The sequence below is a fragment of the Ornithodoros turicata genome, unplaced genomic scaffold, assembly GCF_037126465.1.
Source record: "Ornithodoros turicata isolate Travis unplaced genomic scaffold, ASM3712646v1 ctg00001293.1, whole genome shotgun sequence".
Taxonomy (NCBI): Eukaryota; Metazoa; Arthropoda; class Arachnida; order Ixodida; family Argasidae; genus Ornithodoros; species Ornithodoros turicata.
Window position 1 is genome coordinate 51503 of NW_026999538.1, and position 22196 is coordinate 73698.

At 43.7% G+C, this 22196-nt stretch overlaps 1 protein-coding gene across 7 annotated transcripts; it reads left to right on the plus strand.

The window, feature by feature from the left end:
* Positions 1 to 9321: 9321 nt before the first annotated feature.
* Positions 9322 to 18651, plus strand: LOC135376777 (uncharacterized). Of its 7 annotated transcripts, XM_064609253.1 has the most exons (11): positions 9326 to 10122; positions 10188 to 10352; positions 10618 to 10737; positions 13031 to 13105; positions 13253 to 13339; positions 14179 to 14286; positions 15028 to 15087; positions 15286 to 15378; positions 15785 to 15993; positions 17058 to 17217; positions 18381 to 18651. In XM_064609253.1, the coding sequence occupies exons 1-11, from the start codon at positions 10080 to 10082 to the stop codon at positions 18500 to 18502; spliced, it is 1242 nt and encodes a 413-aa protein (XP_064465323.1). In that variant the 5' UTR covers positions 9326 to 10079; the 3' UTR covers positions 18503 to 18651. The 7 variants fall into 7 exon arrangements, with proteins under 7 accessions (XP_064465329.1, XP_064465328.1, XP_064465325.1 ...); XM_064609255.1 differs by lacking the exon at positions 13031 to 13105 and having other exon boundaries at positions 9323 to 10122; positions 15267 to 15378; XM_064609256.1 differs by lacking the exon at positions 14179 to 14286 and having other exon boundaries at positions 9325 to 10122.
* Positions 18652 to 22196: the final 3545 nt, after the last annotated feature.

A 22196-nucleotide genomic window follows, 5' to 3' on the forward strand; every position in this document is an offset into this window, starting at 1 on the left:
GTATTCTGGCATCCAAGCACTATTGATTATGCACACCAATCCACACCACTTTAGTAATTCATGCAATAAAATTTCTTAGACACATGCAAAAATCATTTTTGTGATTTTTTCTCCCTTTTTTCACCTGGCACAGCATAACACTGTTGCCCGGTCATCCAATTCTGTAGCTTCTGTGTGTCACCACTTGCATGACGAGTGACAAAAAGAGACTCATGCTGAGTACCTTTGCTTCACAGCACTTTTTGTCAACAGGAAAAGGAAGTGAATGAATGAAATGAAAGAAAGACCTTGTCTGCGTTTTTCTTTTTTTTTTTTTTTGTCCCCGAGTCTCGGGTTTTTCAGTTAAGGAGAAGGAAATTAATTTTGTCCAAATAATTTACAAATTTTGAAAGATCGAGATGTGAGGTGTAAAGAAATAAATCACAAATGACGCGTGAAGAGCAGTATCATGAAAAGTTCCACTGTGAACGTGATGATCTTTCACTGCACCTCAATTATGACACAGATGGCACAATATACATCCACTACAAGCTAGACAACATGTGCAAGTGCTGCAAATACAAGTTCCTCTCTACCTAACGTAACATCGTGTTTTACAAAATGCAAACACGTAACCCAATTGCTATGAAAATCACGTTGCGAAAAAGTTTTGGAATTGGTGGAATATGTAAACATCTGCGAAATGTGAAAAGCGCGGGGATCCTGTCAATGAAGTTCCCCATTCATCATCTTAAAAATGAAGTTGTTGCAACTGAAAAGCACGGGATATTCACGAAATATCTACGGTGAACCCTGACAATCCTATGCACATCAAAATCCGCTTTCAGACACCATCAAAACCTACCATTTAGTCCTGCGTGGGTCGCGTTTTCTCGACCCGTACCCACACTCGATAAACTCGACTTTTATCGGCAAAGAGACACGGATACGCCCGCACCCCGCATATTTTCAAAGGTTTGCCCCACCCGTCACACGTTTTGAAATTTGATGTGTTTCGCCAATGTCCGACCCGCTACCCGTTCCGGCATTAATTTTTCTGGTGCGTGCACAGTCTACCCTGCGGTTATCGGTGCACATAAATCGCAATGTAATTCCAAAACAGCATAAAAAAAAAGGAACACGCCATTGCGCCACAGCGAAGTGGTGATACCTAAGTCGTTGAAGCATAGCAGATTTATGTTCATTGGAGCGATTAATCCCCCAATAATTCGTCAGACATTAATTTGTATTCGACGTGTTTTGTTTCGGTAAAAACTATAGAAACACTAACTGTATAGCACCACAGCAGTTTTCACAGCACAGCGAATTTGAGATCAATAATCACACGCCAAGAAGCAGACACTCACAAACAATGACAACAAAAGCGAACTAACTAAACAATAAACCGCACAACAGACATCTGCTCTACTGGATGCTGGATAACATTCTGACGCGGCCATCTTAGCTTGCAGCGATGCAGCTTGTGGTGCCGCAGCCGCGGAACTGACCGCACATGTACCGAGCAACTTCTTCTTACCTACCCGTTTGAAAAAAAAAAAAAAATACTAAATAATTTTTCTTTTCATTGCTTAATACACGACAATAAGTGATAGCACGATAGTACCACTGATCTCTATGTATAAAGGCTGGATCGCGCATGGGAGAGGGGCTCGTGGGGGAGAGGCGTGCCTTCGGGCCGCCATGTTGGTGGGCCCTAAAGTGCTGTGTGCTGTGTGTGCCCATAGAAAACAATGGGAGGCAACGGAGATTGTGAGTATTTGTTGCGCTGCTAGCATTGATCGTTGTTTGTCATCACACAATTTTGTAAGGTGCCAGTATACTGATGTATCCCAACAGTGTTTCACAGGTGTCCTGTCGTTCGATTCTTAATTACGTTATGTTTTGCATTCCGAAACTAGACCGTCACCGCAGTGCAGCGCTGGGGATTGCACTATAGCACGTTTCCCAGCCAATATTTCAATAAGAAACGACTTGAGGTTAACAACAACCATGTATATAATATCCCGTACTGCGTTCTGAACAAAAATTGTTCCATAAAGAACGGTCCGGGAAAAGATATACTCGCATGGCAGAAAGAGATCGTTCTGTAGAATCACAGCCGTTGTCTTAGTCGTGTATGGGTTAGTATGATTTATATCAAGCATCGCCTTAGAAAGAGCCTTTTAGTAAACGACAGCGGTGCTTTGCCTCGCAAATATGGACACACCGAAGCAGCGCAAATAATTACTTCACGCAATTAGATCACACTCGTTAGGACAGTTAATCAGGTAGTGATGTAAGCTTAATCAATTAAGTTACTTAGAAAGTGGTAACACCTCCTTGAGACACAGGACTTATCTCTTTTTGAACTAAGTACAGCCGTTCTATGTTTGTTTGCTTCTTCCTTTATTTGTTCTGATTATTTGCAGGCGCGGTTGTGCCAAACTGAATGTCCTTCTCCAGCACTCACATGCTTTTGTTGAATACAACTGCAGCGTGAGAAAAGCTGCTTGGGGACGGGGTCCTGCTATCCAGTGCTGACTTTGTCATGCTTGTTATGTGGAGCATGTTCCAAAAAATGCAGCTCCACATATGGTCTTCAAGTTGCAACAGGACTATTTGGAGCTTGAAACAGTTGCGATTTTGTCATTTTGGCCCTCGTGTACCCAGTCTGTGAAACGCAAACAAAAATGTCTAACACGATACGCTTTTGTAATGAAGATCACTGATGATGAGTAAAGAGAATATACGAGTTCAAGTTTATTCAATATTTTATATCATTCATTATATTATTCAACATTTTATGTCAACTTTATACAACATCAAGTTTATTCAAGTTCAAGATTTATTTCCTGCACTTATGCGTTTCAGGATACAATGAACGTGCAGGCACGTCGCAAAAGACTACATTTATTCCTGTGTCCGCAACACAGCGATCGAAAGTTCTCGGGATTCTATTGTGGTTAGAATATTAGAAGTGGCGCACGGTACTCCAAGACATATCTTCAGGCCCTTGGCTAGTGCATCTCTGCAGTGTTCGCTCTGAGGTGTCAGATATGCCATGTAACACCGGAAGGTGGAATGCAATCATCTGCCGAATGAGAGCTCTGTGTATGGCCAATAGGGATCTGGTCGACAGTCCCCAGTGAGAACCAGCGGTATGACGCAACACGTTGCTTCTCGCATCGGCTCTTCCTTTTATATATTTGACATGAGCAGCCCATGAGAGTTGTGCGTCGATGATTACTCCCAGAAAGCGATGGCGAGATACTCTTATTACTCGTTAGCCTTGTTACTTGTTGGTGTACTAGCACACTAATTGTTGGGGATGGGGAATGTACTTTGTTTGTTTTTGGTTGTTTGTAGGTTGTTGTTTTGTTTTGGGAGTAGCAGAACTAGTCAGGAGACAAGTTGAATTTCTCCCTGCTTTTAAATAATCAATCATCAACTACATTTATTGTTTTGTGACCTTGCTACAATGGCAATATATATTTTAGGAATGACAATGGTAAGGCACGCTCTCTAAATTTGTAGCACTCAATTTTAGGTTGGAATTTTTTTTTTGATTGGGTGTTAGCGCCGCGAAGCAACTGTGGCTATGAGCGACGTACAGATGTGGACAGACGGAGAGAGGATAGCAGGAAGGAGTGGGGGACAGGGGGGTTAGTATGCGTCCTGGGCCGACTTCAGGGGGAACTGTGCCAACATTCGTCTGGAAAGTCTTCGGAAAACCCAGGGAAAACCTCAGACAGCACAGCCGGCGGTAGGATTCGAACCCACCACCTCCCAGTCTTTAGCACGACCTTGGTTACCACCAACGAGCGGACGCCTTAGCCCACTCGGCCATGCCGCTGGTTTAGGTTGGAATGAGCAATGAATAGCAACTTCCCTCCTGATATTTTCTCATATATGCTAAATTTTAAATTTAGTGTGATCGAATATGTGATAATATAATAATAATATATAAGAATATAATATGTGATAAATGAATCTGATCAACAGTAGATGTAAACAACATGAGTAGCCAGAGAAGTGAATTCACAATAAATAATTTTCTTCTTATAACGTATATGTGCATGCCTATTAACTGAAACAATTATCACAGTTCCCTGACAAGTTTTAATTTCTGAGAGTGTACTGTAGAGGCTGCTTAGATCTACAACAGTTCATACAAGGTATTATATACTGTGAATGCCTTTAAAACTCCCATGTGACACATATGCCTTTACTTTCTGGAGGTGCTGTGGTAGTCAAAGTTTGTGGGCATTACGCAGGTTCTGCACCCATTTCTTGAGTATGTCGAGGCAGCTGTGAAGTAACCTGCATTGATGATGATTATTCCAATTTTTATGGTGCATCAACAACAAAGGAAATAATACATCAGAACATTGGTTTGGGTGGAACCAGTTAAAAATGAATATGTTGTTTAATAAATGCATTGGACAAATGTTAAAACATCAGTTTAAAACATGGTTTACAATCCCTGTATCTTCTAAAAATTAAAAAGATTAAAAACTATTCTAAAAAGAATATGGGAATCTCTTCTAAAAATAATTATAATCTCTAATTATTATATTGCTGGGTGAAGAAGCCTAAAGTGCAAGGTGAGTTTCTGATGTGAACATGTAAGAAAATATGTAAAACTGAGAGAGGCTAACCACAGTGCGTGCACTGAGGTTGTTCCTTCCTGTAAAGTAGAAACCAGTGGATGAGGAACGTGATACTTACCTGTACACCCAGCCGTATCACACTGCACAGATTATTCACTGGGTAGCCTTCATGACGAAACCTGTATTGGGAGACCACTTTTGCCTTAAAAATTGCTACAAATAGCACGACACGCTACAGATTATTACTATCGTAACAAGCTGACGATACAGCTCAGGCACAAAGGCGTTATTCAAGTCGCGCCACACCGCCGTTACGTAGGATTCTTTGTCACAAATCAAACCAAGGCACAAAACAATACCAATACATGAAAAAAGGTGACAATCTTGGTCTCATTATGACGTAATACCGAACTTGTGCGCGAAGGTAATTCAAAGAAATGAATGTGGCACTTGCTTCCGCAGAGAACACCGTGTACCATGCTAGCAATGCATACAAAAAAGCGCTCGAGTGCTTGCACATATATTGATGACAACACTACCTGTGTAGTGTAACATGTTCTTTCAAGCATATTATGGACTCAAACTGTATTTGCCGCCGGGTAAAATGCAAGTGTGCTCGATTGAACGTCGGAAGAGCGATCAAGCAACCTGCATCCAGTGCTCGTTTTGGGCAAAAAAACACTTCATAATGGTCAATTAAATATACAGAATGGACGCCTATTTATTCCTTGATGAAGAGTGACTCACCTGTATAAATTTAGGCCCTGTAACCTTGCCAGTACGGTTGGTACGACCGTAATTGCAAGACGTTGCCATGATCGCTGCGGCGACTGTTGTGGGTACAGTAAGATGGCGGCCGGTTTCTTCACGCTCGCGCTCCCAATCCGCGATCCAGCCTTTTACAATCGAGATCAGTGGATAGTACATCCAGTCCTCCACAAGTAACCGAGGATGCGGCTGTAGAGTATGTACCACTACGCCAATCTACAACGTTGCAAGCTCATTGGCCTAGACTGTGTGCGCGCTCCGATTGGTCGCCAATGTTTTGAAATTGCATTTTCTACGCGCGCATGTGCGTGCAGCGTCCCGGCGGCCGTTTCAACAGTTTCCGCATAGTTTCGAAATAGCTCGCATCGGCCGGCACGGCGTCCGTCGTCTTGTGGTCTGTGTTTGGGTGATATCAATCGGCAGAACAGTTTGTGATTCTACGCGTGTTGTGCTGTTTCTGGACACGACTAATATCCCACGTACAGTCTACCAACTACGGAACTGGAATGCTTCGTGGGTTGGGGCGGTTGGAGAGTGAAGAACACGTTCGGGCGCCGTTGGATTTTGAGGACTCACAACAAAGACAGGATTACGATTACGTGCCGCACAAGTGCCTTCCGCTCTGCAAGCAACGAAAGAAGATGCTCATCATAAAATCGGCCGGCACGGCGTCCTCTTGTGTTCCGTGTTTCAGTGATGTCAATCGGTAGTACAGTTTGTAGAAGTATTCGCTGCTTTATTCATGCGCCGATGTGATTTAACGTGTGTTGAGCTGTTCCTGGACACGACTACTATCCCACGAACAGTCTATCAAGTCCGGAACTGGAATGCTTCGTGAGTTGGAGCGGTTGGAGAGTGAAGAACACGCTCGGGCCGTGTCGGATTTCGAGGGCTGTGTTCATTTTGCTTCAAGTTCGAACTTAGCTACAGTGCGTCAACAACGCAGTGGACTTTGTATTCACAGTCCACCCATGTATCAGATCTTTGAATCAGTGCTTTGCGTCAAATAAATATTTCTTTTAGCCAAAACAAGCTTCAGTTATTTTGAATATCGGGTAACGGCGGTAGGCGTAAAATCCAGTAGAAGTCGATGGTAGCCAGAACCGGCCGAAAGCTCAGCCAAAGTTAAGACTCCTCATTGGCCGACTGGCATTGCATAATTTCTACAACGTTGCACTCTCATTGGTCGTGTGCCCAGTGTTGTGTGAATTATCTCAAACTATGGGCTCTATGGGGAGCTGTTGGAGCCTGGTACATCTACCATTCAGTCACTTCCCGGCATATCCGGTTCCGTTGTGAGATTAAGCCTTTTTTTTTTTTGGCGGTTGATCCGTTCATCCTTTGTTATCGGCGCCGGCGCATTCCCGCGGTTTCCACTAGTGCTGCTTGTACTAGTTCCTCACTCAGAATTTTCGTGCTTGATATTAGTTCGTCGGTGGCGGTAAGAGGCTGCCGTGTTGCTACTGGAACTGGAACTGTGTGCTTCTGACGGGATGTCTGACACAAGTAAGGCATACTCACATTTCTGATTGCCAGGAAGGCAACAGGCGCGTCGCACAAAACACCTTCAGCATGCCGAAAGTATCCAGACGGACGTTTTATCGGCGTGTGCAGGCAGACGTGGAACGTAGCTTTCAGCTGATATCTGATATTCCTGATGTACCGCATCCTCAGAATGTGTCAGGAGCTACTGAATCAGTTGGGCTCGCGTCGGGTGACGTTGTTCATGAAACCGGAGCTTCGCAGCTGAATGTTGAAACGTCTTCTGGTAGCTGCACCTCGCAGTCGCTTTTCCTCGCTGCGCCTAGCTGTGAGGAAACCGGAGCTTCGCAGCTGAATGTTGAAACGTCTTCTGGTAGCTGCACCTCGCAGTCGCTTTTCCTACAGCACAGGGTATCAGGCGACGTTGACTTGTCGCATTTGCCAGCTGTTGTAAATAATGTGTCACTCAGAGCTTCCAGTACTTCCGAAGTGGAATCTGTAATAGCTAAGTTGAGGGCTTGGGCTCTTACAGGCGTACATCAGAACCATGTCACAGCAATATTAAAGCTCATGAAGTCACACGATTGTTTTGTAGACATTCCGAGTTGTGCACGATCCTTGCTTAACACTCCACGGCACAACAACATAGTAGAAATGTGTGAGGGAACATATTGCCATTTTGGGTTAAAGGCCGGTCTTCAGTATACACTTTCCACATCAGAAAATCTTCCAGATGTGATCCTGTTTAATGTGAACATAGACGGCCTTCCGATCACAAAAAGCACAAAACACCAGTTTTGGCCAATTCTATGCAAGGTGGTCAACTGTGGCAAAGGTTTAGAACCATTCCCTGCTGGGGTGTACCATGGGACTTCAAAAGCTTTATGTGCACATACATTTCTCAGTCGATTTGTTGCAGAGCTGTGCGAACTTTACAGGGAAGGCTTGGAAATTCAAGGCAAGAGAGTGAATGTTAAAGTAGCTGCATTGGTGTGCGATGCTCCCGCCAAAGCTTACGTGCTTGCAGTGAAAGGGCACTCGGGCTATAATAGCTGTACGAAGTGTACAACTGAGGGGGAATATATTGGAGACAGAGTATGTTTCCCAGAAATGGATGCACCATTGCGGACAGATGCGAGTTTTCGAGCTCATGAGCAGGAGGACCACCACATAGGCACTTCAAAACTGGAGGAGCTTCCCATTCATATTGTGCAACAGGTACCCTTAGAGTATATGCACCTTGTATGTCTCGGTGTGCAAAAAAAGCTCCTGTCAATGTGGTTCAAAGGAAGCAGAGGACACCGTCTCAGTCCTTCCCTTCGTGAGACCATCTCAGTGAAGCACGCGTCCCTAGCTTCCTTTGTTCCCGTTGATTTCTCTCGCAAGCCTACATCTATCTGTGAACTTGACAGGTGGAAGGCTACGGAGCTACGGATGTTCCTTCTTTACACTGGTCCAGTCTCGCTAGCATCATCTCTTCCGAGAAATCAGTGCAAACACTTTTTGGAACTGCATGTTGCTATTTCCATATTGGTGAGCCCCACGCTGTCTGAGGAACATGCAGATTATGCAGAGAAGCTGTTGCGCCATTTTGTCCAGAAGCATGCAGTCATATATGGCCAGGAGTTTGTCTCGCATAATGTCCACGGTTTGCTTCACTTGGTGGACGACGTCCGAAACCATGGTCCTCTTGACAGCTGGAGTGCCTTCCCTTTCGAGAGCTTCATGCAGGTCTTGAAAAGGTGTTTGCGGAAACCCGAAAGGCCTCTGGAGCAGCTGCATAATCGAATTTTGGAACAGAGGTGTATTCCTCCTGTTACTGCTCCTCGTACAAGTGACATCAGTCTTTCTCTTGAAATCAGGAATGGCTCAGAAGTGCCAACAGGGTGTATCGGCCCCCTTTATAGGCGCCTTGTGGTACCAGGCCGTTTTCACATTCAGAACAATTCACGGGACAGTACGTGCCTTTTGTTTGATGGAAGTTTTGTGAGGATCACAGCAATAGCCCGCAGTGCTTCTACAGAGCTTCCGTGTATTATAGGAAGAAAGTTCAGGTCTGCACAAGATCTGTATGTGTATCCCTGTGCATCATCCCTACTCGACATTCACGTTGTCTCAAAACCATCGTGTGTGCGCGTCTGGCCATTGGCTTCAGTTAGAATGAAGTGTATGCTATTGCCTTTCAAGCCTAACTCCTTTGTAGCTTTTCCATTGCCGCACACTGTAGAGCAGTAGTGCCGTTGAGCAGAAGGCTGTGTGTATCTGTGCCGTTTGATCAACTTGCAGTTTTGTTCCAAAATATCCTCACATACCTTAGTCTGGTTGTATATTCTTTCACTGTACTATACGCTATGGCAGTATGTCTCTTTTCATGACACAAAGAAAACTTTGGAGATAGCACGTGACGAAGTGTCTGTCCACTCAGAAAGGAGCAATAAGGGGGCATTCGCATGCAGGCCACAACGCTATGGTGAAAAAGATGAAGCAATGTAGTCCTCACGTGCAGTTGTTGTGGTACCTTCTTTGAGAGCGATCCACTGAGACTATTCTACGTGCACAAGGGAAAAGCTGAGGGACTGCGCGAAATACTGACCTACTTTCATAGCGTATTAACAGCAGCCTATACTTCAACAAGCACACAATCAGCAGGAACTTGCAAGTTGCACACAACCTTTGTTATGTATTTATTTCTTAGCCGCTTATTTCTCTGCTTGCTCATGTGAGACTTCACTGACGTCAAAACAGCACATTGTGAACCTGATCTATGATGGTCTTCCTGTTGCCAGCCTCTGCCTCTTTGAGAATGAGCATCTTGTTGTCCACACCAGCAATATATTGCACTATTCTGCAGCTTTCAGAGCACAACTTTGTCCCTATTTGTGCATGGACATCGTGTTCATTATCGCTGAAGTTCCCTAACAAGCCACTTTTCTGTTGGTCCTTTGAGACGACTTACCGTCCTCATCTATTGCAAAGCCTGCACTTGCTGTTAGCCATCACAGTCACTTCATTATGCATTTCTTGATTATATAGGATTGGCATAGCATACACTCCGCTGTCTTAACTTGATTGTTGTTTCTGGCAGCCTCCACAGGATACAAAATTGTAAGATTCCCCAATGAGGACAACCAGGTGGCAGTCGTGCCATCCACATGGGTGGTCGGCACAAACTGTTTTTGGCCGCCAGAGAAGGAGGAGAAAAAGGTGGGATTCTATGTAAGGAAAAACAAGCCCCCTGGAATGCACTGGCGGTTTCTGGAGTGTGAGGAAATGGAAGCATATGGTATGCTCTTGACAGTGTAGGTTACTGTTGTGTGAATTCTAATGGCTGTTTGTTTTGTTCAACAGAAAGCTTTGAGGAGGCACGAAAAATGCTCCCTATTGCCACAAACACCTCTGACCTCAATGGTGAGCTGGAGTATGGAAGGGGAAAAAGACGCAGAGTCAGAAGGTTGCTGTCGGACGATGATAGCCCTCCGCCTGTCACACCTCCCCGCCGCCGCCAACCAACATGTAAGCATTCGTACTGCGCTACGGCTGTCTGCTCTCTGTCCGTCCCTTTCTCTGTTTGAGTTCAAACCGACAGGCCTAAAAAATTGCTAACTCATTTTTACTGTGCTGGATAAGCTTCCGGAGTTCTCTTTGTGCCATTGCGGCAGTTAATTTTCATAGTGGCAATTAAAGCGCGTAACAAAGGGGGAACAAAGATGCCTTCCTGTGGTCTCATAATCTTTTTGGAAGCTTTATTTTGCTTTTTTTATTTGCTAATATTGACCAGGCAATGAAGGCCATGCAGCAAGCGAAAGGCACACCCAAAGGAGGAAGCATCTTCCTGAACTTTCAGATGAGGAGTACTCACTACCTGCAACCCCTCCTCCTCCTCTTCGTAAACAAAAACGTAAGAGTCATTTCTTATGGTTGCAGAGGCCCGTGAATATTACAGATATCTGGTTTGAATGGAATGTTTTACTGGTCCTTCACCAGCCCTCACTGTCATTCTGTCAGCTTGACTAGATTTGTGCTTGTGAACGAAGCGTACACCCTACTTTATGGTGTTTGTTGCGTCTGCATTGTGGCATGTTGAAAGAGCAAGCTAAAAAATGGTCAGTTTCAATGTATACAAGGATGCACTTCACACCTCAGTATGTTCACCACCAACTTCGACTGAGGTTCCGTCTGTCGACCAAGAGAGGCAGAGGCTCAGCCTCCCGATTGCAGGCCAATAGGAGGACGTGGAGGGTGGACACTTGCCCAAGCCTTCTGCACTCACCTAAAAGATGGACCTGTGTCAGCGCTCAGGAGTGACATGCATGTGACACGTGGTGGACTTTTTGTGGCGCCTGGACCTTGAGGCTGACCGGTGTTACTTAAATTTCTATGACACGGCGAAAGTGAACCACTACTGTTTAGTTTTGATGATAACGCTTTCGGGTGTTAATTTAACACACCGTACGTGCAGTATGGGTGAATGATTAAAAAGGAAAGATAGCTTTGTGATGGGAAAAACAAAAGCGCTGCTTATTCTACTCCTCACACTGAGCTGAACCATTTCAAATAATTGTCCTGCGTGTCTTGTCTTTTGTGTGTGGTTACTGAGTGTGTGCATTTTTTTGCCATTTATTTACACTAACTGCTGAACTGCGTCTGTACGAGGTTTGAATAATAATAATTCGGGGTTTACGTCGCGAGACAACTGAGATCATGAGCGACGCCACAGCGGTCGGTCTGTGGATTGCTTTTGTCCACCTGAGGGAACCCTCATGCATGAAAGCTCATGAAAGCTAAGCAACTTGTACCCTGCCACCAAGTTGCTGGCGTGCTCGGCTGGGTTCGAACCCGCGATCTCGAGATCAGAAGGCGAACACGCTACCGACTGACCCACCGAGGCCTCTGTACGAGGTTTGAAACTAGTTAGACATTTTGCCCTTCTCTAACGGGTGAGCACTGCCTTAGCACACTGTTGTCATTCCTGATTATATAAAAAAAAATACGTAGAGAAATTTCATTTTGCAAAATGCTCCAGAACTATAAGGTTCTGCTCTGCATATTTGAGGACGTTACACAACATGTGAGCACACTGAATGCAAAGTGCACATGTGATGCTTATTCCCTTCCAGCATAATGCTCGCTTCATCTAGCACTGCATCTGTTGTTGTGGAGACAAAGATAGCGAAGCCAAGGGGTACCTTTTGTGCACTTAGTGCAAATAAATACCGAAAAGAGGCACACACTCAGTAACCTCTCACAAAAAACAAAACACACACATACAGGTCATTTATTTGAAATGGTTCAGTTCAGTGTGATGAGTAGAAAGGAACAACTTCAACATGGTCACGAGCTGTTTAATTATCCAATGTGGCTGGGACGGGCCTAAAAGAAACTAGTGCCAAATCAGTCGGCCATCGTAGAGAAATGGAAACGAAACTCACACAGGTGCCAGGAACACCTAACAGGTGAACTGGGACACGTCATTGTCATCTCTAATTTCATATATTGTCTTTTCTTTTTCATTTCAATCAATCGGCCATCCTGCACATATGTTGTGTTAAATTAACACCCTGAAAGGCATAATTGTAGCACTAAACGGCAGTGGTTGTCTCCGTGTCATGAAAATTTAGGTCACGTCAGTCAGTCTCAAGGTTGAGGCGTCGCAAAAAAGCCGACCACATATATCACTACCTAGACCTGTCGCTGCACCACCTCTTAGGCGAGAACAAAGGCTTGGAAAGTGTCCATCCTCTCTGGTCTCCTATTGGCCCTCGTCCAGGAGGCAGAGCCTCTGCCGCTCTTAGTCAACAAGTGGAACCTCAGTTCCAACTTCTCTGAGCTAGTGTGTCCCTGTTAGAATAATGTTTGTCATTGAAGTACTTATCCTTTCTGTTTAACCCTTTTGTGTCACCTTATTTTGACATTGGTGCTTGCTTTCTCAATATGGTTACTGTTTTGCTGTTTAGAACACAAAGACGGTACACATATGCAATCTGTTTACTATCTTTTGCTTTGAGTTGAAATGCACAAAGAAAGTAGTTGAATCCAATGCATATAAATTATTCAAATGAAGACATTATAAGGAATTGGACGATAGCTGGATGATCCAACATGTTGTTGAGTCATTTTCATAATTGTTACTTGTGCCATGCCTGAAACTGTGTAGACAATGTGCTTCACAGCTTGTAGTACTGTCCTTGTAGGTGATAGCTACAATGCACGAAATGTGTTGAATTTTCACACATCCACTAGCCAGCCCTTGTCCCCCGTCATAAGACGTGAGTTATGATTTTGGCTCTTCTGGTTTCTTGAATGTCTCTGATGCTGAACTGTTTCATGACAGTCCCATTAGAAGAACTGAATTCTACGCAGTAGTTTAAATTTGTAGTTTGTGTTGCAAGCTTTTGTTTGTTTCCCTCCACCAGACACAAAGGATGTGCAGCGTTCAAGCTCCCAGTCAAGCCTATTTCATTTGGGAGGTTCAAGTAGAGAAGGCAGACAGAGTACAAACTGTAAGTTAAATTTAACATTTTGTCCACTACCTTTTTGCACGTTGTTTGGACATAATTTATGCTCATAGCACGTGTGGAATTTGAATCTCAACCTTTAGTGAAAGGTATTGCATGAAAAACCCTGCACGGGTGCTAAAAGTATTTTTGAGTAATTAATTTGTTTCTGTCTTCAAATTTCTTGCCTGTAGTAGCACAACCAGGCACTGTTTCACTTAGCTGTCAAACTACAATTACATGTTCATGGTTGGCACTGGAGTGATGAAAGACCAGGAAAGCGCAAACGAACCCTTACTTATGAGTCATGAGCGGAGATAGGGGAAGAAAAGGGTGTGCTGCTGCGTGACTCCGTGTGAGAAATTTGTAAATTGAAACTGATTAATTATTAAACAAAACATCAATTAAGGATTTCACATTTACCTGAATGTTGCAGTTTCAATGACACAGGTGCTGGGGCTGTCTCTTGTGAAATTAGAAAATCAAACTTTTCATCTAATTAATGAGGGTGCAAATGAGATTCTTCTTGTTGATATTGGCCCATACCCTAAGGATGGTAATACGAAGAGGGAGTCATTTTCTACCTATCCGACCGGAGGGCCTTCGTGAAATGTCTGATTTAGTCCTGGTTTCACCAATGGCAAATAACATTTGAACAGAGATCACCGGTTCCTTAACTTGAATACAATGCTTAACTCTGCTTTACTAAATAGGGGCATGTAGGGGTAACTGAAGCATTCATCGCGTCACCAACTAATGTTTGTGGAAAAAAAATTTCATTTGCCATTTTTTAATATTCTCATTTGTTGATTGTAGTTGGATCATTTGCTTATGCACTATTGCAGGGAAACCTGCCAGCAGAATGTTTGGAATATCTGCTGAGTTGCCAACTAGCCAGTCAAACCTTCGTGAATTGGACTGCAGCAATGAGTCTGGAAAACCCAGCAGTGACGGTAATTGCTTTTCAGTGGCTCAGCCAGTGTCGACCCAAAAATTTCAGGGTTCGGTCCAGGCTTAGGGATTTTACGTTTGGTTCAGGAGCGTAGAATAGCTGTTTGAACAGTTTATTCGGGTTCATAACGGTTCATCACACTGCAGAAAAAGTTATACCATAATTCTTTGGTAATGTTCTTATTTGTTTTCCTGCTGCGTATCATCATGTATAGTGAGCTTCAAAATATCTTTAAAAAATGAATGAAAATCGAAGAGGTCAGTGTGGTCCTGATCTGCTGTCAAATCGGTCAGGACATCTCTTATTACTACATAGTGCCTACTCTGTGGTGCTAAGATTGCCACAGGAAACATGATCCCCAGCTGGGACACCACCCTAACAATGACACAAAGTATCACCAAAACGATAGCAAGTGTCATGTAGCCCACTTGTGTGTACATTGAAATTTGAGTAAATGCTTGGAGCACATTAGTTAGTTGTCGCCCTGGAATAGGGTGTCCTCTTTCACACCTTTCAAATTATCCTTGTCCAAAAAGGGAAAGAGAATGTGATCAGTTTACCAAATCTGTTCAGAAGAATACTTTTCATTAGTACTTCACATCCAATGTGGCAGGAAAATAGTGTTCTATTCGGGCAAATATAGCGGTTCAGTTAAAGTTCAACACCCTGGGTTCAGCATTGGATGTGTTTGCTCGAGCATTGATCAATGTGTTGTGACATCCTTGGTTTCATTCTAATGTAGGTGATGAATCACCTGGAGCTTCGGAAATCTGCGCGCCTGGAAGAACACAAAACTTTTCTGGTATGTGTCCTTGAGGACATATTTGCATTTCTGGATAGCTGTGATCACTGTTCACCCAGACACTGTTTTGTATGTGTCTGTTCGTAATATGAACCAAGCCACGCACAATCAGCATGCCCAATTAATCAGCGTGCAGCTGTATGTCAGAATTTCACGCTTCAAGTGCATTGCTGTTGCAACCACCACAATTGCTTTCAGGAAAAAGGTCCTCCGCACTTCTTAAGTGCACAGAGTCAAGGCCTCCTGGGAGTTGCACCACTTCATTTGCACAGCCATCAACCAACACCCCAGGTCAGTAACTTCTGCAAGTGCATATGGAACTGTGACAATACCAGGAGAATGCATGACAATAACGTAAAGGAAATGGGGACGAAAAGACATGCAGGTGTGAATCCTGCTCTCCTTCATGCCAGTGATGGATCCACCCCCCGCCCCCCTCAAAAGAAGAAAGAATGTCAGTTTATACATTGGATTTCCGTACTAAGCACCTTCACGCCCCCCCCCCCCCCCCCCCCATGGGTCTGAATCTGCCTCCGCTTCATGTTCTACAGTATTTTAGGCCAGCCGACATATGCTTCTTCATCATGTTTTCATTGTTTGCTTGATTGTAGACAGCAGGTAATCTGCAGAAATTGCTCTGCTGATCCATTGAAGTGTCAATCTGACAGTTTTTGCACACATGCTTTTAATTTTGTAGAGTTCGAGAAGAAAGTGCTGCGCAGCCTCCACATCATGTCATTGCGGCTTCTAGAGCACTCCGACCAGCTGGACATAATGTTGTCATATTTGCAAGAACCCAAAGAGACAGACGAGTCAAACATCATTACACGTCCACTTGTTGATGTTGAAAGTTTCGTGAAGTTTGATGAAGAACTGCAACACTCTCACAAGAAAAAGGAACAGCTGGTATGTTCTACCATATCATAGTTAAACGTATGACATGTTGAACGTGACAAGCGACTGGACATGTGCAAACAGTGCTTTTCAGATCGAAGTGAATAGTGACAGCTTTAGTTAATACCTGGACCTTCTCTTCATATACGAAGCGAATGGTCATGAAACCGAACAGTATTAATGTAGAGAGACAGTGGTCACACAAGCTGCTGCATGTTAGTTCAATCGATGTACAAGGGTAGTTCTTGTATTCGCCAGCGCTTTACGAACACTATCACATTCAAGCCATTTCGGAATGCTTTGTGTTCATTCAATGAGCACTCAGAAGCTGCTGTACTTTTCTTTCTGTTGTGCGGCGCTTTCTGGCTTACACACGGAGCGACGGCATAGCTGTATTGTAAGCTTTGTTGCTGTTTTAGCTTTGGAAATATTCAGATATATTTGGTTTGGAAGGTGCATTCAGCTTGATTCAAATTGAGCACAACAGTATTCGCTACAATATTTGAAAAAAATTTAAAAACATTTGTGCAGCAGTACGAATGACAAAATACTAGATATCGCATTGACAACGGCTAGATATTTGGAGCTTTCTGATTCCTGCTCAGCGAAATGTGCCAAACTTTTTAAATGGAAAAGAGCAAAAGCTGTTGGAGATCTGGCAGTAAATGAAAGAAAATGAACCAACTTCAGCTAAATATCAAGACATATTGGCTGCTTTTCGTGCGAGTGTGTTTTTATACAGTGTATCGCTTGCTGAGTGTTACAGCATCCCGGCGTATGATTATGGGCGACAGACAGTATGTCAGTGCAAAACTGTAGACGATCAGTGTATTTTTATTTTTTCATTAGAGCCTGTATTTGAGGAGCCTTTACTTTACGCATCTATAATGTACTACATTTCAAGTGAAGCCTTTCATTAATTGTTGGTAGCTTTTATTTCACTGTACAACACAGTTTCAGCCTACAACACTCGATGACTGCTATACTTACTCGTGCACATCAATAAGCCTACGTAAATGTCTATTGCACGATATCCACTGTACAGTCAGTCTTATACTTAACACGCTCTTCTGCAGCAGCGACAGATGATAAAAATTGGGGGCACAAGCAGTGGAGACAGAGCCAGACGCATCCTCTACAAAATAATTGCAGATGAGGTGGCCCAGCAATTCAACTGGACAGGGGCAGGTGGCAAAATGAAGTTCAGTTCATTAGAGTGCTGCAACGTGATGTGTAGTAAGTATGGCTTACAACATATAACTAGGAAGTGATTTTTTCGGGTTGAACTCAGTTCCTCCCGCTTATTCCCCCGAAGTGACCTCCAACCTGTGCTAAACCCGATTTCTTCTTGAATTCCATTAACTATGAAATCCTCAAGTGACATTTCCACTAAAGACGAACAAAGGATGCCACATGCTACACATGTAGGAATGGGTCACTTACGTTCGCTATGCCTTCTATGCGTCTGTGCCTTTGGGGAATAGTGCTGCTAAGTCACCTACACACACATCCAAAAAAAGGGGGGAATGACTTAATAGACAAGAGGAGAAACAAAAACACCCGAACGCACAATTATCGCCCGATTTTTCCCTCCTGAATCTGAGAAAGGCATTTAACCCAAAATGTTATGAATAGCAGAGCGTCAAGATGGCAATGGTTTAATGAGAGAATGACAATGCGCATGACATGCCCCTTGTCATCGTCATTGCTACAATATAACACCTGCATTTAGTAGAAAAATCATGAGTATGTGACCTTCATATGTTTTAACCACACGGTACTGTTGGTATGATTCATTTTTGTAAATACCTGATGTTGTGCCAGTGACCTACATGTTTAGAATCACTGCTTTGCTTAATAAGCCTATGTAAAATTTATTTCCACTCCCGTTAAGACGATCTCGCTTTGTACGAATTCTCCGATATGCCAATGTGCTGTCATTGTAAGGCTCCTTGGTTGTGTCCCACAGACACTGGCAGTTTTGTGCACTCCTGTGAAGCTCAACTTACTAACCTTACTTACATGTTTGTGTCGTCCATGTTTTGTAGCCGGCCTGGGCAAATTCTTATTATTTATGTCATTACTACCATTTCTCACAAGGCAAATAGCTCTTTGCACACCAGAAGAAAAGCTGTATTTCAGGGTGTGTGGATGTTTTTGCCATCTGAATGTGTATTTTAAGTACCACAATGGTTGGAGGATGCTCAGCTGGTGAACTGTCAGCTTGAGGGCACTGGTAATAGGGATGGTAAAATAATTTGTCTTTCCTTATATTTCTTATAGTTTCCTTCACTTTCCTTACTTACTTCACTTCAAAAATGCTATGTACAGCTACCCTTCTGTTCTGTGTATGCCTGTGTAGTACCTGCACCTCACGCACAATGTGTTGATCCTCCTAGGTGCTATCAGCAAAGCAACAAATGAAGGGACACTCGCCGAAGCAGAGAAAGCAATACAAACGTGGCTGAGGCATGCACGCGAAAGGCTGAGCAAGAAAGCAGCAAAACAGCGTACAGCATAGTGGTTCTACTCCTCCAACCTCATCAAGAGAGTTCAGGAAACACTGAAGAGCTTAGTGCAGCTGGACTGAATGGTTTTCACATTGTTCTCACATTGTTGTCTTATATGTACAGGTCCCGACAAAAGTTTACGGAACACGCGAGCGGTGTATTTTCTCCTCTGTACGACACCCTAGCGGCAAGCGGAAGCTGGCGAAATCAGGCCAGTTCACTGCCTCAGAGGGGTGGACAACTGCGCTCTTAGCGACACACAGCGGGAATTTCGGTATGATTACTGTTGTATGTGCCGGCGAAGTGAGTTGGATTTAACTGTTGTGCTCGTCAACAACTCGTGACTCAACATCAGTTGTTTATCAATCAATCAATTATGAATGCCAGAGTTCAATTTTTGTATCAGCTCGTCACGCGTCGTCCATAATAAACTAACTGTATACAGGATATATTTCTTTCTCTTGTCTACATATCACGGCTTTCCAATAAAAGCAATACACCGTAAAGTGTTGCCACCATGATTCATACTTGTTATCACGATGATAGCGGCGAGCTCCCTGTCTCAACAATCGCTGAATCACGTGTTGTTGGCGAACACAGCAGTAAAATCCAACTCACTTTGGGGGCACATGGGCACATACAACAGTAATCATACCGAAACTACCGCTGTGTGTCGCCAAGAGCGGAGTCGGCCACCCCTCTGAGGCAGTGGACTGGGCTGATTTCGCCAGCTTCCGCTTGCCACTAGGGTATCATACCGAGGAGAAAATACACCGCTCGCGTGTTCTGTAAACGTTTGTCGGGACCTGTACGTGTATACACAAGTCCCGCAATGCATCTGCATTTTTTATAGCTTGGAAAACGTGAAGCCAGGGCTTTTTCTGCATTATTCTTAAGCGTGCTGCAAAAATTTGTTTTGTGAAAAGTGAAGTGAAATGTTCAGGAAACACTGGAAAAATTTTTATGTGGCTGTTATGTTGTACAAAGTGGATCTTTCATTGTTTTTCCATACTTTAACTACAATTTTGAAGATCTGTATGTGTATATGCGATTTCTGCCACATATATACTTCTGTGATATTTATAGCTTAGAGAACATATGTCAAGCTGTGTGGAGCACTAGTCATTGTCCAGCTTTAATGATACTACAAGGCAATTTTGATTTCTGTAGGTAAGGAAGATTTCATTGGCTGTAGTATGGGATAGGATGTGTGACGAAAGTAAAACAAGAAAATGAGTGTGCTGGTCCTGCCTTTCCAAAAGTAACTGCTACTAACATCATCCCTTTATCCATCTCTCTATGACAGTCACACGTACGTCGACCACTGAGTGCACGGAAAACGTGGACCGTGTCCAGCTTAGCAGTGCCAGTCAATTTCCTACCCTGAAATCAACATAGCTGAATGTAATTATGCAGCATACATCATAATTTGTTATAATATGCAGCGGTCAGTTCCACAAATTCTACCAGAGACCAGTTCCTCAGAAAAAGTTTCGCTAGCAGGTGAGTTCACCTAGGAGTGCCTCCGCACACCTCGCCCCTTTGGCAGCATGCTTTCCCCTGTTCTCTCACACCCATTACCGCTGGCTAAGGAAGTGCACTTCATGCTTACATTTGGTTCTCAGTGACGATGGATAACCATTTCAGATGTTTCCAAACTGGCTGCTGCCAGAGTACACCTTCTATTACATAGACCCTTGTGAGACATCTGAAACTGCTATCCGTCATCACTCAGAACCAAGTCTAAGCATGATGTCTACTTCCTTAGCCAGCGCGGCTGTAGTGCATTCCTAGCAACGGGTGAGAAATAACAGGTGAAAAGCATGCCGGGAAAGGGGCAAGGTATGCGATAGGTACTACTACGTAAGCCATGGATATGCCTGGAGATAGCGTGTCCACCGCTGACGAAACTTTCTGTGAGAAACTAGTCTCTGGAAGAACTTGAGGAACCGACCGCTGCATATTAATAATGGATTACAATGCACCTTGCATAATTACATTGAGGTATATAGCTTTCAAGGTGAAAATCAAGTGGCGCTGCTAAACTAGACGTGGTCCGAAATGGTTATGGATGGATGCATTGCAAACTCTGACCCATACCCTGTCACGACTGACTTTGTCATGCCGAGATAGATAAAGGCGTTTTAGTTTTGTTACACAATATCGTCGCATGCAGCCAACGCACCTTGTCAATAACTGTCCCCTTCAAGGACTTTTTTACATTCCTTTAAACAAACTGTAAAAATTTTTTTTAATGAAAAGTGAAGTGTTCAGGAAACGCTAGACTTACTTTCTTTTTATTTTTATTCCTTTTTAATATTCTTGGCAGCTGGTATTGTATTGTATACCTTTCATACTTTTTTGCAGATTTTCACGTGTACCATTTCGAACGTGTGGATGCATATATGCAAGTGATATTTCTGTGATATTTGTACCTGAGAGAACTTACGTCAAGCCACGTCGAGCACCTCTTTGTAGCGTATATTTACAATGACATTTTTTCCACATTTTAATACTTCTTAAATACTCAACAATTTTGCTGGAACTGTTTTCTGTGCAATAAAAAACATTGAAATGGATCCACTGTCTCAACTCTGACATAGTTGGTGGCTATTTTATAAGTGTGCTCATTCAAAAAGGGATATAAATAGAAAATAATGGTTCATCCTAGAAGTGCTCTAGCACTGTCCTGAAGTTGTCCTCACGTAGCGTCTGGGGATGCTCTGAGGATACCGTGGGGACGGTATATAGTGCCAAAATGACATGTTGAGGATGATTTGAGGATCAGATTCACTCTCCTGGGGATGTCATCCCTGTCCATGCATGATGTTCTTAGGATATCCCTGGGATGACAGTGTGTTGTTGGGGATGACACCAGACTTGAAAGCGTAAAAACACGCTGCTGACATGCCCCAGCGATCGAAAGGCTATCTTGATCATTGCAATTCACCACACAGGCCGCACAACAAACGACAAACGAGCGAAGGTCCATGGAGGTGCAGTTATTATACGCAACCACAATCGACGACCGAACACTGACAAAAGTACAACGATCGCCTCCACGAGAATACGTACTCCGGCCTCTTCAATAACATGGCAAACGCGCTCTTTGTACATTGTTTTACCGGTCATATTAACAAACACAAAGGCAGGCTTAACCGTCGGCCACCCACACACCATCCCGCAACCACCTGTAGCAGCGCCAGCCAGCGCCGCCTGAACTATTCTTTATCAACCTCATAACAAACAAACAAAGAAAAAGAAAGGGAGTCTTCCTCTTTGCGGCTTTTCCGTCGTCTGCTAATTTCTCCCTCCCCTCACCCATCTCGTGACAATGTGAATAATGCGCATGCGTTGTGGTCAAACGGGCTTCAGAGCCGGAGAGATCACGTGATCAACTTAAACCAGACGTCACTAAACCAGTGGCTAAGTGGGACTGGCGAATACGGGCAAACAAGTTTAGAATGTGCGCGTGAGTAGGGTTTGCAGTTTTCTTTGCCATATGATCAACAAAAACCCGGGTTACAATGAAATGTGAGGTCCAGGAACCTCAGCCTCCCATGAGAGGGTTGCTCTACACAAAACTTTAACTTGAGTGCTACTACACCTTTCTACTTTACAGTTTGCTAGTGCAGTCGCAAAAGCTGTTTTCATTTTATTTGGAGTAGTTGGCGGAAGCAATGAGAAAGACTCACGCAGGCCGGG

Excerpts from the sequence above, each read along its gene's own strand:
- LOC135376777 (XM_064609253.1), top strand. The coding sequence starts at position 10,080 with ATGCACTGGCGGTTTCTGGAGTGTGAGGAAATGGAAGCATATG. Across the intron at positions 15,088-15,285 it reads AAGAACACAAAACTTTTCTG|GAAAAAGGTCCTCCGCACTT; the intron begins GTATGTGTCCTT and ends AATTGCTTTCAG. Across the intron at positions 15,994-17,057 it reads ACAAGAAAAAGGAACAGCTG|CAGCGACAGATGATAAAAAT; the intron begins GTATGTTCTACC and ends GCTCTTCTGCAG.